At 35.3% G+C, this 22,906-nt stretch overlaps 1 protein-coding gene across 13 annotated transcripts in view; it reads right to left on the bottom strand.

The window, feature by feature from the left end:
• Positions 1-22,906, bottom strand: part of LOC139521193 (ras-specific guanine nucleotide-releasing factor 2-like) — a 168,687-nt gene that overhangs the window by 54,964 nt on the left and 90,817 nt on the right. For 8 of the 13 annotated variants that reach the window (XM_071314538.1, XM_071314539.1, XM_071314540.1 and 5 more), the window contains one exon: positions 10,191-10,363. In XM_071314538.1, coding sequence (XP_071170639.1) covers positions 10,191-10,363 — 173 coding nt within the window. Of the gene's footprint in view, positions 1-4,220; positions 4,263-10,190; positions 10,364-22,906 lie in introns of all 13 variants that reach the window. The other 5 variants (XM_071314533.1, XM_071314534.1, XM_071314536.1 and 2 more) reach the window with 2 other exon arrangements.

The following is a 22,906-nucleotide window of genomic DNA, read 5'->3' as shown; positions in this document are numbered from 1 at the left end:
ACCTACCAGCTAGACATGTACACCTAACAATCATTCCATACACCAAATATAGTAGACCTATTGCATACAGTATAAGAAAAACAGACCAAAACACAAAAAACTTAACTTTTACCACTGAACAATGAAAATGAGGTCATGGTCAGATGACACTTGTCAGCTGGACATGTACACCTTACAGTCCTTCCATACACTGAATATACAAGACCTAGTGCTTATAGTATCTGAGATATGGACTAGACCACCAAAACTTAACCTTGTTCACTGATCCATGAAATAAGGTTTAGGTCAAGTGAAAACTGTATGACAGGCATCAGGACCTTGCAAGGTACGCACATACCAAATATAGTTATCCTATTACTTATAATAAGAGAAAATTTAACATTACAAAAAAAAAAAACTTTTTTTTCAAGTAGTCACTGAACCATGAAAATGAAGTTAAGGACCTTGGACATGTAACAAATTTGTAATCATTGTGATTTTCTTTATTCTGATTCATATCTACAATGTATTTTCTCTTTTCATTTTGAAATGTAAAGCCTAAAATCAATTTTCATTCATGTGCAGCACTTCAGAAACATAAGAAAAGAAATACTGTGGATAAATTATTATTCATTCTATACCAAATTTCGTGGATTTCGTGGGTACAGGTAAACCAATAATGAATAACAAATTTTCCGATAGTCTTGTAGGCATTTTGGCAAAACCACAAAATCAAATATTCACGAATTTTTTCCCTCAATCCACGAAAATTGATACCCATGAAAATAAATGAATCCACAGTAATTAATATCAAGGCAATTTTCTATTGCAAATTATAACATGCTTGTCATAACCATGCAAAGAACATAATAATTGCTGACATTGTGCCACTTTGTGAAGAAGATGACAGTGTGCCAAAAGGTGAAGAAAAGCCAACAGTGTGCCACTTTGTGAAGAAGTTGACATTGTGACACTTTGTGAAAAAGTCAAAATTGTGCCAAAAAGTGAAAAGAAACCGACATTGTGCCACTTTGTGATTAGCAGACTTCCTGCTACTTTGTGAGAGAAAAGAATATGCAGTTGTATGATTTGTATGTCATATATCTTGATCTTCAAGTGAAAACTAAACATGTATCATGATAATGTAAATGTAGCAGGAGGTATGATAAGATGGTGAAAAGTGGCCAGCTGAAGGACGCCTCCGGGTGCGGGAATTTTTCGCTACATTGAAGACCTGTTGGTGACCATTCTGCTGTTGTTTTTTTCTATGGTAGGGTTGTTGTCTCTTTGGCACATTCCCCATTTCCATTCTCAATTTTATTGATACATTGAAAGCGGTATAGCTTACCATACATTTGTAGTGGCAACACTGACAGTACCTTTGTAGTGGCAACACTGACAGTACCTTTGAAGTGGCAACACTGACAGTAACTTTGTAGGGGCAACACTGACAGTACCATTGTAGTGGTAACACTGACAGTACCTTTGTAGTGGCAACACTGACAGTACCATTGTAGTGGTAACACTGGCAGTACCTTTGTAGTGGCAACACTGACAGTACCTATGTAGTGGCAACACTTACAGTATCTTTGTAGTGGCAACACTGACAGTACCATTGTAGTGGTAACACTGACAGTACCTTTGTAGTGGCAACACTGACAGTACCTTTGTAGTGGCAACACTGACAGTACTTTTGTAGTGGCAACACTGACAGTACTTTTGTAGTGGCAACATTGACAGTACCTTTGTAGTGGCAACACTGACAGTACCTTTGTAGTGGCAACACTGACAGTATCTTTGTAGTGGCAACACTGACAGTACCTTTGTAGTGGCAACATTGATAGTACATTTGTAGTGGCAACACTGACAGTACCTTTGTAGTGGCAACACTGACAGTACCTTTGTAGTGGCAACACTGACAGTACCTTTGTAGTGGCAACATTGACAGTACCTTTGTAGTGGCAACACTGACAGTATCTTTGTAGTGGCAACACTGACAGTACCTTTGTAGTGGCAACATTGACAGTACCTTTGTAGTGGCAACACTGACAGTACCTTTGTAGTGGCAACACTGACAGTACCTTTGTAGTGGCAACACTGACAGTACCTTTGTGGTGGCAACACTGACAGTACCTTTGTAGTGGCAACACTGACAGTACCTTTGTAGTGGCAACACTGATAGTACCTTTGTAGTGGCAACACTGACAGTACCTTTCTAGTGGCAACATTGACAGTACCTTTGTAGTGGCAATACTGACAGTAACTTTGTAGTTGCAACAGACAATACATATGTAGTGGTTATACTGACATAACATTTGTAGTGGCAACACTAACAGTTCATTTTTAGTGGCAATACTGACTGTTAATTTGACCCATATGTGTTTAAATCAAGCTATTAAAGATTTTGTTTCTATGACAGAAAATACATAATAATGTAAAATCTAGAAAACAAAATCATTATATTTGGTTTAATTACTCATGACTGTGCAAAAACAATTGAAACATTCAAAACTATCTCATATTACAAATGTGATTAAAAATTTACATATATAAATGTTTATAGCATACACTTTCATATTATTAATAAGAGTGCACACGCTGTCTTGCCTTCTGTACTAATTATTGATATTATGTTCATAATCCAAATATAAAGCTTTACTACAACTATCACATAAACTTAACATGATCCAAGAAAATTTGGTCAAGGTCATGTAAACTAACAAGAAATACATGTTCACCTTACAATCATCCAATACACTACATAAAGTTGACATATATTATATTTTCTAACAAACAAGCTTAACCAAGAAAACTTAACATTGACCAATGAATCATGAAAATGAGGTCAAGTTCATATGAACCATTCAAGGCAGACATGTACAGCTTAAAATCCTTCAATACAACAAATAAAGTTGACCTATTGACCTATTGATTTTAGACAAAAACACAAAAACTTAACACCTAGTAATGAACTTTTGAAAAGAGGTCAAGGTCAAATAAAACCTGTGAAACTGACATGTACATCATAAAATAATTAGATAACCAAGTATAGTTGACCTGTTGCAGATAGTATTAGAAAAAAAGACTAAAACTCAAAAACTTAACTTTGACCACTGAACCATGAAAATTAGGTTAAGGTCAGATGAAACCTACAGCTAGACATGTACATCTTACAATCATTTCATACACCAAATATAGTAGATCTATTGCATACAGTTTAAAAAAGACAGATCAAAACACAAAAAAAAGGTCAAGGTCAGATGACACCTGCCAGTTGGACATGTACACCTTACAGTCCTTCCATACCCCAAATACAGGGGCGGATCTAGCTATTTTAAAAAAGAGGGGTTCAAACCATAGGTCCCCATCCAAATGTGTTGATTGTCCCAAAAAAGGGGGAGGGGGTTCCAAACCCTGTTGTGCAATACAAATTCATGGTAATTTTTTGATAAGACAATAAACATGGATTTATGCTTGCATGTATACATCAAAGCCACTTAATTAGGTCACATTTTCCTGCATGAAAGTATGTGAATAGTTAGGAAAAACTGTCAGAAATATATGATAAGGTCAATAAAGTTCCTGTTACTTGTATGAAAGCTCTGTAATATAATCTACATGAAAGTAATGAAAGTATTCTGTCAAACAATCTCTTAGTATTATATGTTTTAGATGGATACTATTATCCCTTGGTGCTAGCTAGGCTGGTTGATTTTAATATAATGTCAACATTTGCAACAGAATTAGAACATAACGGAAACAATTTTATACATAAAAAAGAAACATGTGGTATGATTGCCAAAGAGACAACTCTCCACAAGAGACCAAAACATAAAAAAATTCATATAATTCTTTCATATTTTTTCAATCTGACATAAGAATTACACAAATTTACATGCAAACAGATTGGCATAAATAACAATAACAATATTCATTAACAAACATATCTTGTTTTAACTACAATGTGTATTAATCTCTGAGATTAATGTAGTACAATGTATAAACAATAGGAAACACAAAATGTACAAGACTCTAAATTTATTTTAAAACTCTTAGCCCAACATTAACAGGCTGGTTTTCATTATTAACCAAATTTACAAATCATCATAAATAAAAATATCTACATGCAAGTGATGACAACTGTGTTTCATGAACGAGATAGGTTTTCATTTTTATCCACTAAAACTAAAAATTTCTATCTATAGATTGCAACATCAAAGTTTGGTGATGTGTTCACTCACCTGGTCACGGGAACGAGGTAAAATCTGTAACATTTTTGAGGACTGTAAGCACACATCCATGTCATTATTTTATGTTTTAAAAGTACATTTCATTTCATCTCATTAAACTATTTCTATAGGCATTTCATACAAACAATTAATACTGATTAACTAATTCATTTTTGTGTGGTGTCTTTTTTGCTGAATAGTATACATTATTGTTAAGGTGCCAGATGAAGAGGCCCTTTCTAGGTGCAAGATTTTTTTCGCTGCATTGAAGACATATGTTCTGCTCTTTTGGAGAGTTGCTTCCCCTTTACACATTCCCCGTTTCCATTCTCTGTTCTAGAGTGATATGAATGATAAGCTCTGCTTTGAACTTGACCAACACCCTGAGAGAGAATTTTAAAGTACTAAGTCTCAAAGTTAGTCAGTAGGAAGACATGTCACTCTACCAAGATATATCATTCTGACTTCAACCAGTCTTTACTCTTAGTCAGTAGGAAGACATGTCACTCTACCAAGATATATCATTCTGACTTCAACCAGTCTTTACTCTTAGTCAGAAGGAAGACATGTCACTCTACCAAGATATATCATTCTGACTTCAGTCTTTACTCTTAGTCAGTAGGAAGACATGTCACTCTACCAAGATATATCATTCTGACTTCAACCAGTCTTTACTCTTAGTCAGTAGGAAGACATGTCACTCTACCAAGATATATCATTCTGACTTCAACCAGTCTTTACTCTTAGTCAGTAGGAAGACATGTCACTCTACCAAGATATATCATTCTGACTTCAGTCTTTACTCTTAGTCAGTAGGAAGACATGTCACTCTACCAAGATATATCATTCTGACTTCAGTCTTTACTCTTAGTCAGTAGGAAGACATGTCACTCTACCAAGATATATCATTCTGACTTCAGTCTTTACTCTTAGTCAGTAGGAAGACATATCACTCTACCAAGATATATCATTCTGACTTCAGTCTTTACTCTTAGTCAGTAGGAAGACATATCACTCTACCAAGATATATCATTCTGACTTCAGTCTTTACTCTTAGTCAGTAGGAAGACATATCACTCTACCAAGATATATCATTCTGACTTCAGTCTTTACTCTTAGTCAGTAGGAAGACATATCACTCTACCAAGATATATCATTCTGACTTCAGTCTTTACTCTTAGTCAGTAGGAAGACATATCACTCTACCAAGATATATCATTCTGACTTCAGTCTTTACTCTTAGTCAGTAGGAAGACATGTCACTCTACCAAGATATATCATTTTGACTTCAACCAGTCTTTACTCTTAGTCAGTAGGAAGACATGTCACTCTACCAAGATATATCATTCTGACTTCAACCAGTCTTTACTCTTAGTCAGTAGGAAGACATGTCACTCTACCAAGATATATCATTCTGACTTCAGTCTTTACTCTTAGTCAGTAGGAAGACATATCACTCTACCAAGATATATCATTCTGACTTCAGTCTTTACTCTTAGTCAGTCGGAAGACATATCACTCTACCAAGATATATCATTCTGACTTCAGTCTTTACTCTTAGTCAGTAGGAAGACATATCACTCTACCAAGATATATCATTCTGACTTCAGTCTTTACTCTTAGTCAGTAGGAAGACATATCACTCTACCAAGATATATCATTCTGACTTCAGTCTTTACTCTTAGTCAGTAGGAAGACATGTCACTCTACCCAGATATATCATTCTGACTTCAGTCTTTACTCTTAGTCAGTAGGAAGACATGTCACTCTACCAAGATATATCATTCTGACTTCAGTCTTTACTCTTAGTCAGTAGGAAGACATGTCACTCTACCAAGATATATCATTCTGACTTCAACCAGTCTTTACTCTTAGTCAGTAGGAAGACATGTCACTCTACCAAGATATATCATTCTGACTTCAGTCTTTACTCTTAGTCAGTAGGAAGACATGTCACTCTACCAAGATATATCATTCTGACTTCAACCAGTCTTTACTCTTAGTCAGTAGGAAGACATGTCACTCTACCAAGATATATCATTCTGACTTCAACCAGTCTTTACTCTTAGTCAGTAGGAAGACATGTCACTCTACCAAGATATATCATTCTGACTTCAACCAGTCTTTACTCTTAGTCAGTAGGAAGACATGTCACTCTACCAAGATATATCATTCTGACTTCAGTCTTTACTCTTAGTCAGTAGGAAGACATATCACTCTACCAAGATATATCATTCTGACTTCAGTCTTTACTCTTAGTCAGTAGGAAGACATGTCACTCTACCAAGATATATCATTCTGACTTCAGTCTTTACTCTTAGTCAGTAGGAAGACATGTCACTCTACCAAGATATATCATTCTGACTTCAACCAGTCTTTACTCTTAGTCAGTAGGAAGACATGTCACTCTACCAAGATATATCATTCTGACTTCAGTCTTTACTCTTAGTCAGTAGGAAGACATGTCACTCTACCAAGATATATCATTCTGACTTCAACCAGTCTTTACTCTTAGTCAGTAGGAAGACATGTCACTCTACCAAGATATATCATTCTGACTTCAGTCTTTACTCTTAGTCAGTAGGAAGACATGTCACTCTACCAAGATATATCATTCTGACTTCAACCAGTCTTTACTCTTAGTCAGTAGGAAGACATGTCACTCTACCAAGATATATCATTCTGACTTCAACCAGTCTTTACTCTTAGTCAGTAGGAAGACATGTCACTCTACCAAGATATATCATTCTGACTTCAACCAGTCTTTACTCTTAGTCAGTAGGAAGACATGTCACTCTACCAAGATATATCATTCTGACTTCAGTCTTTACTCTTAGTCAGTAGGAAGACATATCACTCTACCAAGATATATCATTCTGACTTCAGTCTTTACTCTTAGTCAGTAGGAAGACATGTCACTCTACCAAGATATATCATTCTGACTTCAGTCTTTACTCTTAGTCAGTAGGAAGACATGTCACTCTACCAAGATATATCATTCTGACTTCAGTCTTTACTCTTAGTCAGTAGGAAGACATGTCACTCTACCAAGATATATCATTCTGACTTCAGTCTTTACTCTTAGTCAGTAGGAAGACATATCACTCTACCAAGATATATCATTCTGACTTCAACCAGTCTTTACTCTTAGTCAGTAGGAAGACATGTCACTCTACCAAGATATATCATTCTGACTTCAGTCTTTACTCTTAGTCAGTAGGAAGACATGTCACTCTACCAAGATATATCATTCTGACTTCAGTCTTTACTCTTAGTCAGTAGGAAGACATGTCACTCTACCAAGATATATCATTCTGACTTCAGTCTTTACTCTTAGTCAGTAGGAAGACATGTCACTCTACCAAGATATATCATTCTGACTTCAACCAGTCTTTACTCTTAGTCAGTAGGAAGACATGTCACTCTACCAAGATATATCATTCTGACTTCAGTCTTTACTCTTAGTCAGTAGGAAGACATGTCACTCTACCAAGATATATCATTCTGACTTCAGTCTTTACTCTTAGTCAGTAGGAAGACATATCACTCTACCAAGATATATCATTCTGACTTCAGTCTTTACTCTTAGTCAGTAGGAAGACATGTCACTCTACCAAGATATATCATTCTGACTTCAGTCTTTACTCTTACTCATAAATATTGCAGGTTTGAAAGAGAGGCTCTTACTCATAAATATTGCCGCATGTTTGAAAGAGAGGCAGCAAATACAAATGTCCACGTCTTTCTTTGAATTAAAGGTCAATGATTGAGTTTCTATGCCTGTTTTGTTTATTTTTTCATCAAATTGAGAAAGGAAATGAGGAATGTGTCAAAGCAACAACAACCCAACCATAGAGCAGACAACAGCTGAAGGCCACCAATGGGTCTTCAATGTAGCAAGAATTCCCACACCCGTAGGTGTTCTTCAACTGGCCCCTTAAAAAAATGTATACTAGTACAGTGATAATGGACGTCATACTAAACTCTGAATTATACACAAGAAACTAAAATTAAAAATCATACAAGACTAACAAAGGCCAGAGGCTCCTAACTTGGGACAGGCGCAATATTGTGGCAGGGTTAAACATGTTTATGAGATCTCAACCCTCCCCCTATACCTCTAGCCAATGTAGGAAAGTAAACGCATAACAATATTTTTTTTTGGTTTTTTTAGTAGCACAAATTTTCATAACTGTCTCAGAAATCCTAGACAAATATCACAAGACACCAATAATAAAAATTATGGATTTACAATTAACAGCTTAAAACATGATTGTTATCAAATTATCTCCCCTTTGGTCTTATATCTTTATTCATCAATGTGTACATATCTGTTTATGCTATTAATTAGGATTAGGAACTTGTAAATTAGGCATTTCAAGATTTGTATTAAAACATCATTCAATACGGTACATATATAGTATTCTTATATTTTTCCCAAAAGTACTGATTTTAATCATTAATAGACATTTTAACATACTTTTGCAGGTATAAATACACACAGAATGCTCTTCTAATGTGTCAAGTTCTCTTTCTTTTTTTTTTAATTATGAATGTTGATTAAGTAAAATCAAGGTTAAAAGAGTTTATGGGATTATTATTTTCCACAAAAGTTATTGATTTTTAGCTATTTTTGTGCATAAATAAATTACTATGTCTCTTTTTATCTAAAACTGTTTTGTATGATTATTACTTATCAGTATCATCTATAACAGTATCTTAAAACACTCATTTTATTGATATTCTTATATTTACAGCATGAAGAAAATTATAAAATAGCTTAAAAGTGAACCCCTTTTTACATATAATAAAAAAAAAAATGGTTGAACTGGTTTCCACAGATCCTATTCAAACTTCCAAGTTTAAGAGAAAACATTCATTCATTAGCTAGGTACACAGTGAGTCAGGTGAGTGGGTGTGTTCGTATGCTTTATTACATTGTACTTATTGTTTTGGGGAAGGTTAACTTTCTGGTTGTAAGACCCGTCACGGCCAGGCTGGGAGACTGGATAGGCAAATGCTCACATTAAATCTGTACCGATACAGTGTGTTAAATGTCTTCCTTTTTACACCATAACCCATGGTGGTGCTCCTACTAAAGGAGGGAGATACGGAACATACATACATACATACATACATACATACAGGCAGAACAATTAAGGGGGTCCTGGGATTGAACCCCCCCCCCCCCCCCATTTTTTTGGATGATCATTGCATTTAAATTGAGACTTATAGTTGAAACAACCCTTTATCCTGGGTTGGGAACCCCCCTTTTTTTTTTAGAAAGGCTGGATTCACCCCAAATACATTTATGTGTGGAAATAGGAATGTACAAAACAGGAATATCATTATATGATTATACAATGTATAAGCCTTCATTTAAATGATCCTTGGTCCCTATTACAGACAGATATATAGATCATGATCCTTGGTCTCTATTACAGACAGATATATAGATCATGATCCTTGGTCTCTATTACAGACAGATATATAGATCATAATCCTTGGTCTCTATTACAGACAGATATATAGATCATAATTCTTGCAAATCTATTGAAAAAAAATCCTATAAAACCTCTGCATTATTTTTAGAATATAGAATTTCACCTTAAACAAAAAGACCCAGATCTTTACTGAACTAGTTATCAATTGATTTTAGAAATACACATTGAATCTGTTTCAGCAGTATTATCATATAAAGACAAGGTCATTTATGTTTGCAAATAAATCTATTTTATTTCACTGTTTGTGATCTATTTCTGGTCAATTACATGTAAAAGCTTAAGGGATATTCTATAAATGATCAATTTTTATGAATATATTTAGCTGAGGTTTACATAAGCAATGGCATCAACCAATTTGCATGTTTACAAATCAAAATTATACATCATTTTCCTAATAATTAGGCATAATAATCATCAGGATTTCTTTCATTGATTTTATGCAAGAAAAAATAATGGTAAAATAGATAAATGTTCTTACTTTTGCGAGATGGAGCCTTCCATTTGAGGCCCGTGTTGTCAAAAGCATATGATTGGTAAATAGGAAGACCTGCCGTACCACCTCCTTTTTGGAATCCTTAAATGACGTACTCAAGGATCCTAGACGACCTCTGCTCGATTTCCCTTTTTCCTGTAAAATCTGCAATAGTGGCCCTGTTAGGATGAGAATCACAAAATACGTTAACTAAGTCAATGAGGTCATACAAAAACATTCAGATTCTAATGACGGAAATAGAAGTCAAAAGATGTTAAACTTACTCTGAGCATGTGCATTTAGGGAAAAAAATGGAGTAACGCAATGCCATCTGGTGTGTGAAATAGAAAAATATATTGACCAGATTGAATTTAATCATTAATATTATAATAATTATACTCGTGTACACACAAACCTTTTGTCAATCAGTGTAACAAAAATATGATCACAAAGCAATCCAATATCTTCCTGGATCAATACTCATTCCATATTGATCTGGGGTATTCAGCCATTAGTTCAAAGCAAATTAAAACAGGCAATTGACAATAAAACATTGGGTACCAGTGATTTAAGGCTAAATACAGTTCATGTATTGATTACTGAATTAATTTTTACCGCTATATTTACTAATCAATTGGCATGGCTTTCGGAGACAGTAGGAATTATAAATAGCATCTGTTTACATGTTGTAATTATTAAAAGGACATATTATATTGTTCGTTCTGATATAATGAAAAATGTGTTCTTCCAAAATAGTATTATCATTCTGTTAGAATGAAACCTTACTGATCATATAAATATAAACACAAGCTCCCATATTAGCAGAAGACAATTTTAGTAGCAGAAGACAATTTCACTAGCAGAAGACAGTTCCCATAGCAAAGGTTGACATAGATCATTACAAGAAAGATATCTGTTCCAAAAATAACTATCATTGCCAATAATTATTGCTTTTTCAAGGAAAGCACAAGGAAAACAAGCTATTTTAAAATCAATCTGATTTTAGCTCTGTTGGTATTTTTGCTTTTCAATTATTACCAAATAGCATCATTTTTGTATTCATCTTTTTCATTGATATTTTATAATAAAAATCCAATGCTGAGAGTCACAGTAAAACAAACAATAGTAAGTGTGCTCTTTCCCTTTTATTACCTGACATAAATTATCTCCCAGTTGTAAGAGTTATTTCCCATATGAGCTGGTTGAAAGTTCATATTTTACATCATATTATGTCTTTTGATTAATGATGCTGTTGCAATGTGACTAAATTTCACACTAATGGAAAATATTTATATTATACTTTTACTGCCAACCTAAGACACCATTGTAGGATCCTTATGTTTAATTTTAACTACAATGCATTCAAAAGGAACAATATTGTCTGTGTTTTTTTTAATGTGATATTCTTAAGACCAATATACGTTTTGACAAAAATGATTAAATGCAATTATAACAAAACTGTATTCTAACTGAAATCTGATTAAAAATAAACAATGTTTTAGAAATTATCAGATGTTAAAATAAAACTATTGTTTTGTCACCTGAGACAAGCTTTTTATCCGACTAAGCAAATTTGCTTTCCTTAAATAATTTCATAACTGAACTTACAGGTGGCAAGAACAAGTGGCCAGTTACACATCTCATGAAAAAAAATCATCAGTTTGCTAATTACTACTAATTGCCCATACTTTAATTATTCATTATTTTGCTTGAAACTTTTGCAATTTTTACAGTTTTTAAACAACTGACAAAACTGTTGAAAACAAGTAACAAAGATATGTGTCTCACCTTTTTGTATTTTTATACTAAAATGCAAACATTGAAAGTTAAAATGCAAAACTTTAACATGTAAGTTATGCCTTATATTCAAAGTCAATGATCCATGACTGAAGGTACAACCCAAACAATCTCCATGGAAAAGAGATACATGTATGTCCCAATGCTAATACAACTACATAACAAATTTTATTGACTTACTACTAGTTGTTGCCTATAAACTGATTTAATCAAAAACTAATTCATGTAAACTTAAGCAAACGTTTCAAAGCCATTAGACCATGATTGAGGGGGGACGGGACCAAATTATTTCCATGGAAATGAAATGTGCCAATGCTGATACCACTGATACGCCCGTACAGAAATTAAAACCATGGATTACAATAAATATTTGTTTTTATATAGGAAAGCTTTAAGGCATTTATTAATTTTCTTTCAAGGTTCCTTCAATAAAATACCTGTACAGAAATTGCTAACAAAAGCACATAAGTTTCACATGTGAACCACATGAGATGCAAGTAAGAATTGTATGCAAATCAGGTTGCTCATATGTGCAGTTTGGTAGTTCATATGTGCCCACAAAAATCTAACATAATGCTCACATGTGCAATTCAAACCTTAGGTGAGCTTTTATCATCCATGTTAGTTTTATGTTAGTTTTGTACTTTGAAAAGTTTTTCCATTCTTCTAACCATTCAAAACTAACCTACATCATTGCTCATATGAGCTTTTTCAAAATGACATGCCCAGTCATGTACTTCCTGTAAATTCAAATTCATGAAAAGCATGCAATAAATGGAGGTAGATGGATATGGAAAATGTTAAGTCCTATATTGTGCTATTTGAAGAAAGGCATTGTTGAAATCTAATACAAGAGTGCACACGCTGAAATGTCTCGCCTTCTATACTAATCATTGATATTATGTTGATAGTCCTAAGTATAAAGCTAAGCTTTATTACAACTGTCACATAAACTTAACATTAACCAAGATAACTAAACAAAGACCAATGAACCTTGAAAAAGAGATCCAGGTCAGATGAACCATGCCAGGCAGACAGGTACAGCTAACAATGCTTCTATACAACATATATAGTTGACACATTACTTATAGTTTAAGAAAAATAGACCAAAACACAAAAACTTAACACTGTGCAATGAACCGTGAAAATGAGGTCACGGTTAAATAAAACCTGCTCGACTGACATAAAGATCATAAAATATTTCCATACACAAAATATAGTTGACCTATGGCATATAGCATTAGATAAAAAGACCAAAACTCAAAATCTTAACTTTGACCACTGAACCATGAAAATGAGGTCAAGCGTCACATGACATCTGCCCGCTAGACATGTACACTTAACAATCATTCCATACAACAAATATAGTAGACCTATTGCATATGGTATGAGAAAAACAGACCAAAACACAAAAATTTAACTATAACCACTGAACCATGAAAATGAGGTCAAGGTCAGATGACACCTGCCAGTTGGACATGTACACCTTACAGTCCTTCCATACACCGAATATACTAGCCCTATTGCTTATAGTATCTGAGATATGGACTTGACCACCAAAACTTAACCTTGTTCACTGATCCATGAAATGAGGTCGAGGTCAAGTGAAAACTGTCTGACAGACACGAGGACCTTGCAAGGTACGCACATATCAAATATAGTTATCCTATTACTTATAATAAGAGAGAATTCAACATTACAAAAAATTTGGACTTTTTTTTCAAGTGGTCACTGAACCATGAAAATGAGGTCAAGGACATTGGACATGTGACTGACGGAAACTTCATAACATGAAGCATCTATATACAAAGTATGAAGCATCCAGGTCTTCCACCTTCTAAAATATAAAGCTTTTAAGAAGTGAGCTAACGCCGCTGCCGTAGCCTCCGCCGTAGCCTCCGCTGTTATTTGTTTAAATAAAAAAAAAAATATCATATGAAAATCATAATTAACTGACAATAATTAAAGAATAACTCTTTTAACATGATGTATCAGTTATTTTATTTTCAACTGAATTATTTAAGATTTTCATTTAAATTTGAAAAATATTCCTTTTTTAAAGCAGCCATTTTGTTTTGGTCAACTATAATATTCACGTGTGCAACATGTGAGCAACTGCTCATATGAGCAATCTAATAAAATGCGCATGTGAAACAAAAGCTCATATGAGCAGTTGCACGTGAGGTTTTTAACATGCAAATTAAGTTAGTTTCATATGTGGAATTTTTTTTGCTCACAAAATGCTCACCTAATTTGCATGTTAAAAAACTCGTGTGCAATCATGTTAGTTTCTAACGTGAGCATCTTATGTGCAACTTATGTGCAACATGTTAGCACTTTTTGGTAAGGGCATACCATATATTATTGACCTACTACTAGTGGTTGCCTATAAACTGACCTGATCACAAACTACATTGCTGCAGCAAGAAAATAGCATAATTAGGTCTTTCTAGCTTTCCGTTCTGATTATTATTAATATTTCTTCCGCCTAATTTTTTTCTTGCGTAGTATTGATGTTTCAAAAGATGTCGCGTAGATATTTGGAATATGATACCGTATAGTTTATACACTTTTAAAACTGACAACTGCATAAACAAATACTTTACGTTGTAAGAGTTATCTCCCCAAACACTGTTTTTCTTGTGGCCACTACTCCTTCGCAACCGTAAAAGATTATGACAAATTTATTTTACCAAATTGCTCGTTACATCTTCAGGATAAAGATATTCATTTGGACCAAAGCTATACGGAAACTCCATATAAGAGTTATTCCCCCCTTTTCATTTGATTCTAGTGATATGCATTCCTAACTGTTAAACCATAAGAGATATTGGCCAAGGGTCTTTGGATTTGAGGTCCTTGGTCCAAAAAAATGAAAATTAGGTCAAGGTCAAAGGTCTAGGTCATATTCTATTTTGATATTGGCCTAAGTTTACTTATTTTCAATAACCGTATAACATATTGACAAATTACTTTTACTTAATTGTTAGTTGCAACATGTCCTAACTACAAAATTTTGGTTGAAAGGGTGAGTACACAATAAATGGGAGTTTAGTATTTGATTTAAGTGATATTCATTTCTAACTGGTAAACCATAAGTGATAGAGACCTAAGGTCTTCTGATTTGAGATCCTTGGTCTAAAAAATGAAAATTAGGTCAAGGTAAAAAATATTCAAATATTCTAAATTTTGATTTTGGCTTATTTTCACTAATTTTATAAACCTTACAAGATACTGACAACATGTTTTTGATAAATTGTCAATTGCTACATGTCATAACTTGTAAATTTTAGTTAAAAGGGTGCGTAGACATTAAATCGGAGTTTTTGCCCCTCCTATATTTAGAATTAAACATAAAGTGACATAACTCATTAACTATACATATTACAGACCTATGGTCTTTTGATTTGGGGTCCTTGGTTTATGACCTTGAAATTCAGGTCAAGGTCATCAGTAAATTTGACGTTCTAGATTTTGATCTTTGTTTAAAATTCATATTTTTACATCATAAAGCCATAGGAACTAGCATTTTAAACTTATTTTTCATATTTTAATATCAAAATAGATCTTTACTAGAGGAAAGACCTTCAATTGTTCTCTGAACAATTAGTTTTTAATTAATGTCTTGCTTTTTGACATAGGTTTGTTTTGCAAGACACAGATAAAAATTTCAGAGGCAATAATTCATAAAAGTGTTGTGGATCTTGTCATTAAATTTTGCAGTTTTACCTAGCTTCTATCATTTTCTCAATAACGGCCAAAAACTGGCAAATAATGAATACATCAGAGCATAGATGTAATACCCATCAGAGGCAATCAGAGGCAATAACTACAAAACAGATTGACAGATTATTCTCAAATTTCCAGAGTAGATCTTGCTTTGCATATGTTTATTTTGAAAATTACACTTTTAACCTTGCTCTTTTTTGAAACAACGGCATGAAAATGAGGAAAAAGTAAATCAAAGCGCTGGAAGCGCTGAAGGCAGTTAACCAAAAACCAAGGCAACCGTAATTATGAAAACTGTTACAATGTTGCCTCAACATTAAACATTCATATATGAGTACATTCATGTTTATCTAATGATTATTTATTAAGGCAAATAATTTATCTGTTATCAAGGTTTCAAAAGCAATGCATATATCAATGTATATTTTTTATGGTGAGTCTGCAGTGGTACAAGTTCCCAATGATTGCAGTTGTTCTACTTGGTAGTTAACCTTGGTTTTATTTGACTGCTAGAAGTTTAATTTGACTTAGTATGAACATGTAATAGTATGAATGGACTGGTTTCCCTGGAAAGAAAACTGAGTTTGTGTTCTATAGTGTAGTACAAAAGTTATGAGACACGAATCAGACAAATGTTCACTACAACAGGGATCAAAGGTGAGGTCTGACTGACCTGCCCATAGTAAATGTAAATGATTTGTTATTTTGTCCCATACATATGAGTATATATAATTTAGGGGCGGGGATCTCAACGGTTTTCAAGTTCTCAAACAGGTAGGGGTAGGCAGAGGATTTAGGGGGGCAGGGGGCCCGGCCCCCCTTTTTTGGGAAAAAAAATTGGTTGCTTATATAGGGAATCACTGAAGCGTGACTGGAGCGGGCCCCTCTTAGGTCAGTCAGTGGGCCCCACTTATGAAAATTTCTGGATCCGCCACTGGGGGGAAGGGTGACCCTAGGGACTTCCCCTACATTTCATTTTATTTCTTATATTGTCCCATACATGAATATATACGGTTTAGGGGTGGGGATCTCATTGGTTTTCAAGTTCTCAAACAGGAGGGGTAGGGTGACCCCAGGGACTCCCCCTATATTTCATTTAATTAGTTATATTGTCCCATACATGAATATATATTGTTTTGGTGTGGGGATCTCGACCGTTTTCAAGTTTTCAAACAGGAGGGTTGGTATGACCACAGGGACTTCCCCTATATTTCATTTGATTTGTTAAATTGTCCCATACATGAGTATATATGGTTTAGGGGTAAGGATCTTGACCATTTCCAAGTTCTCAAACAGGAAGGTGAACGGTGACCTCAGGGACTCCCCCTATCTTTCATTTGAATTGTTATATTGTCCTGTACATGAATATATATGGTTAAGGGGTGGCGATCTCAATGGGTTTCAAATTCTCGAACAGGAGGGGGTGGGGTGACCCAAGGGACTCCCCTATATATCATCTGATTTGTTATATTGTCCCATACATGAATAGATATGGTTTAGGGGTGGGGATCTCGACCATTTTTAAATTCTAAAACAGGAGGGGTGGAGTGACCCCTAGCGACTCTTCCTATATTTCATTTGATTTTTTTATATTGTCAAAAACATGAATATATATGGTTAAGGGGTGTGGATCTCGACCGTTTCCAAGTTCTCAAACAGGAGGGGGTGGGGTAACTCCAGGGACTCCCCCTATATTTCATTTTTTATTTATTATATTGTCCTATACTTGAATATATGCAGGGGCGGATTCAGACAGGGGAGGGTTGTGGGCTTGCACCCCCTTAAATTTGCAAAGCATGGGTTGTTCTCAGCTTAATAAAGAATATTCCGATAATTTTACCTAAATTTTTTTTAGCCTCGCTCTGCTCGTCGAAAATTTAAGTTTGCGCCCCTCTTAACCTAAAATCCTAGATCTGACCCTCATATGGTTTAGGGGTGGGGAGCTGGACCGTTTCCAAGTTATCAAACAGGAGGGGGTAGAGTGGCCCAAAGAATGCCACCTATATATCATATGATTTACTTACATTAAGGTATATATAATATAGTTGCATTATTTGTGAAAATAAAGAAAGAAACTTTCAGCTACTTTAACTGACCCTTTAATTGACCCTTCAAAATTGAGAAAAAACAAATAACCCCTCGAAATTGCAGTAATATGTTTACACTTTAAAAGCATCTCACATGCATTATCATCATTTATCATTTATAAAGAAAATTTAGACTCTGACCATGACCATGTATATTGTTAGATATACTGTTCCCAGCTGTCACGTTGTATTGGATTTTTAAATCAAAATTTGTCCAAAAGTAATTTTGAGTTTCTGAATAAAATATTTTTCTGCTATTTCTTTCTTTTACATATATCTTTTGGTTTATAATACTAGTGTTTATATTCATTTACCATGCATAGATGTATTTTTTTTCACCTGCTTGGATTTATTTTGAAAATGATCGCCAAACCCGGAATTACCCTTATCCGCTTCCGGATTCAGATCCGATTTTGTAAAATTTTGTCTTCACGGCCGCCATTGTTATGTGTTTACAATGTTGTTTTTGTCAATCAGATACGATTTTACTCGAATTTATACAATATTTGTCGGCGATTTTCTATATAAAGCTAGCGGTTGAACAAAATGAACATCGCAGTCATGAATAATAATGATAAAAATAAGTTTTAGCTCGTTTAATTGGAGACTTTGGTGAACATGGTGAAAAGGTTTGCAAAGTAATTTCTTATTTTCTTTCAAATGGAAGGTGACTACGTCGGTCGTAGCTAAATGTAGAAACCAACTATCCTAGTCGAAATTCCGCTTGCAAAAGTGGAAGGTCGCAGACCTCGGACCACCGCTAATTTGAACACCTGCCTCCAAATTGAAAAGCTACGAAAATTTCTTTTTCTAATTTGAAATTGCCGCCAACAGCATGAACAGTTGAACTTATTATATAATAGACTACTGACGTAGTTGTACTACGTATTGATGACAAACAATATTCCTACGACTTTTGTCATTTGGGAAATCTAAACTACTTGTCTTAAGAGATTTTCGGCGATTAAATATTTCATACAATTGTTCTTTGACATCTTAGCTAAAAGCACAAGTCCTAATGAACTACACAAAGATTCTTAAAAAGCACTACTTCCTATGTGTAACTTTAAAACTTTTGGATAAATCGACGATCATTTAAGGTTTTTCTGGTTATTTTTTTTGTAATCCAGAATAAAAAGTATTAAAAAAGTGTTCAATTAGTTATATATAATACAGTAGCAAGCTAGATAATAACCATGGCAAATATTTCAGGCTTTATTGGGTAGAACACAAATCTAGGGTGCTCGCATAATGCAGCTTAACTGCATAAAAATCATCATTTCAGGGGCATCAACTCTAAACAGGTGGGCAGATTTTACCAAAACATTCAGATAGAACTTGTTGTGCTGACCATTTTTCTCAATGAGTTTTTTTCTAATTACTACATAGTTTCAGAAGTTAGTCCAAAACTGTAGTTTGGCACCTATGTTCTATTTTTAGACCGGCCAGCCATTTTGGTTGATGAACCTGGACATAAATCAAAAAGCTCGTAGTTGATATCCTATAGATAAGGTAGAAAAACATTGGTTTCAAATCATTAAGCAATTTATAAGAAGTTTTATATAACAAAAGTGTTAAGATGACAGATAATGGGCAGACAGACGACAGACACAATTTGATGGCTGAAGGTCACACTGCCCTTTTATTCCCAGCCTGCAGATCTTTCAGTACATGAAATGAACTAGTGTATTTCATCTTCAAACTAGTGTGTTCATTCTGTCAGTAAATGACGTAACCCTGGAAAAAGGATATGTAAGGGAATTTGTACATCAGTTTTTTCATCCTTAACCCTTTCCTCCATAACAACGCCTTTTGATGCATCCCCTTTACTCCATAATGACGCCTTTTGATGCATCCCCTTTACTCCATAATGACGCCTTTTGACACCTGTGTAGTACCTCAGTTGAAACGCTTTGACTATGAAATGTCTGTATCAGACTTAATAAAATTTGTATTCAATATGAAGGATATTCATAAGAATATCTGACTTAACTTTATTTGATGAAATATTTGTTTATGCAATGCATTAGTACTCTAAAGCATATTATCAGCATTTTATTGAAAAATCCTATGCAAATCAAGTATGCCAAAAAAAAATCCATTGTTTTTTTTAAACTCATTGTTGAAGGCAAAAATGTGACCAAATATTTCTCCTATCTTCATCCTTTGAACTCTAGTGGATAGTTTTCTCAATGAAAATTATACCACATGAAAAAAATATACTAAAATACTACTGAATGACTCTATATCAATGCAATAGATTTGTGGTTAATTCAGACTTTTTAATCCGACTAGATGACAACCATTGATGATGATTGAACAATCTACAAATATTTTTGTAACATCTTGTTTTAAAAACATATTAGAATGGACATGACTGTACTTTTGACTTCAGTAGTCATAATAGAAATGTACTCTAAGAAAATAATTATAAATAGAAAGAAAACTATTTTTTTTCTAAAGAATCAACAGCTGTTCATCCAGTTTAACCTAAAAAAAATAGTTATAATAAAAGGGTCAATAGGACCCTTACTTCTTAATTATTTTTCTTGGTATTAACATCTCTGAAACATTTGAACATTATTGTTTTGAATTTGACATGTTTTAAAAAGATAATTGTACAATAATTCATGATTTCTGACTTAGGGCCAGCCAACTTACACAGATCAGAAAGAATGACACAATAGGACCATACCACTATAGGGAGGGGGGATGTCATAAATCAAAGTCAATTGTCAATTTCTCTGACCTGACTTCCACTCCTAACATAGTAAAACAGTTTCCCAGACATCTTTCGAACCGTTTACCTTTTATTAGCCAATCTTGGTATCCAGTTGCTTCATGTGCTTGCTATCATAAGGGTCAAGAGTATAGTAGTAAACTGACTTTTGTATATGACACACCAAAGCATTTGGGTTACAAAAAAAATTTAAGGTTCAAAAGATATGTCCCAGAAACAGTGTTACTATGATAGGGCATAAAGGTCAAAGTCAAGGTCAGAGTCATTGACTTTCAGTTATGACACCACCCCTACAACCCATGATGCAACTGCATGCCAAGTGTTTGGTTAATCGAAGTTTAAGGTTCATAAGATATGGCCTGGACATAATTTTAGACAAGGTTTTACTCTAGGAATCAAAGGTTAGAGTCAAAGTATGTTTGTGACCTGACTTTGGTATATGTGTCACCCTCAGTCCATGATGAAGTTGGATACCTAGTTTGACTAACCTAAGATAGTCTGACTGACAGATTGACAGACTGGCAGACTGAAATTGAGTGACAGACAGACTAATACCAATTGACTTGCAGACTGGGCCCTATTGACTGGCAGACTGAAATTGAGTGACAGACAGACTAATACCAATTGACTTGCAGACTGGGTCCCATTGACTGGCAGACTGGAATTGACTGACTGACAGAGTGAGACCAATTGACTTGCAGACTGGGCCCTATTGACTGACAGACTAACACTGACTGACAGAGTGAGACCAATTGACTTGCAGACTGGGCCCTATTGACTGACAGACTAACACTGACTGACAGAGTGAGACCAATTGACTTGCAGACTGGGCCCTATTGACTGACAGACTAACACTGACTGACAGAGTGAGACCAATTGACTTGCAGACTGGGCCCTATTGACTGACAGACTAACACTGACTGACAGAGTGAGACCAATTGACTTGCAGACTGGGCCATATTGACTGACGGACTAACACTGACTGACAGAGTGAGACCAAATGACTTGCATACTGGGCCCTTTTGACTGACAGACTAAAACTGACTGACAGAGTGAGACCAAATGACTTGCAGACTGGGCCCTATTGACTGACGGACTAAAACTGACTGACAGAGTGAGACCAAATGACTTGCAGACTGGGCCATATTGACTGACGGACTAACACTGACTGACAGAGTGAGACCAAATGACTTGCATACTGGGCCCTTTTGACTGACAGACTAACACTGACTGACAGAGTGAGACCAAATGACTTGCATACTGGGCCCTTTTGACTGACAGACTAAAACTGACTGACAGAGTGAGACCAAATGACTTGCAGACTGGACCATATTGACTGACGGACTAACACTGACTGACAGAGTGAGACCAAATGACTTGCAGACTGGGCCCTATTGACTGATGGACTAACACTGACTAACATAGTGAGACCAATTGACTTGCAGACTGGGCCATATTGACTGACAGACTAATACTGACTGACAGAGTGAGACCAATTGACTTGCAGACTGGGTCCTATTGACTGACGGACTAACACTGACTGACAGAGTGAGACCAATTGACTTGAAGACTGGGCCCTATTGACTGACAGACTAACACTGACTGACAAAGTGAGACAAATTGACTTGCAGACTGGGCCCTATTGACTTACAGACTAACACTGACTGACAGAGTGAGACAAAATGACTTGCAGACTGGGCCCTATTGACTGACGGACTAACACTGACTGACAGAGTGAGACAAATTGACTTGCAGACTGGGCCCTATTGACTGGCAGACTAACACTGACTGACAGAGTGAGACCAATTGACTTGTAGACTGGGCCCTATTGACTGACAAACTAAAACTGACTGACAGAGTGAGACCAAATGACTTGCAGACTGGGCCATATTGACTGACGGACTAACACTGACTGACAGAGTGAGACCAAATGACTTGCAGACTGGGCCCTATTGACTGACGGACTAACACTGACTGACAGAGTGAGACTAATTGACTTGCAGACTGGGCCCTATTGACTGACGGACTAACACTGACTGACAGAGTGAGACCAATTGACTTGCAGACTGGGCCCTATTGACTGACAGACTAACACTGACTGACAGAGTGAGACCAATTGACTTGCAGACTGGGCCATATTGACTGACGGACTAACACTGACTGACAGAGTGAGACCAAATGACTTGCAGACTGGGCCCTATTGACTGACAGACTAACACTGACTGACAGAGTGAGAACAATTGACTTGCAGACTAGGCCCTATTGACTGACGGACTAACACTGACTGACAGAGTGAAACCAAATGACTTGCAGACTGGGCCCTATTGACTGACAGACTAACACTGACTGACAGAGTGAGACCAATTGAC

The sequence above is a fragment of the Mytilus edulis genome, chromosome 4 (assembly GCF_963676685.1).
Source record: "Mytilus edulis chromosome 4, xbMytEdul2.2, whole genome shotgun sequence".
NCBI lineage: Eukaryota > Metazoa > Mollusca > Bivalvia > Mytilida > Mytilidae > Mytilus > Mytilus edulis.
This window is presented reverse-complemented; position numbering and strand designations above follow the sequence as displayed.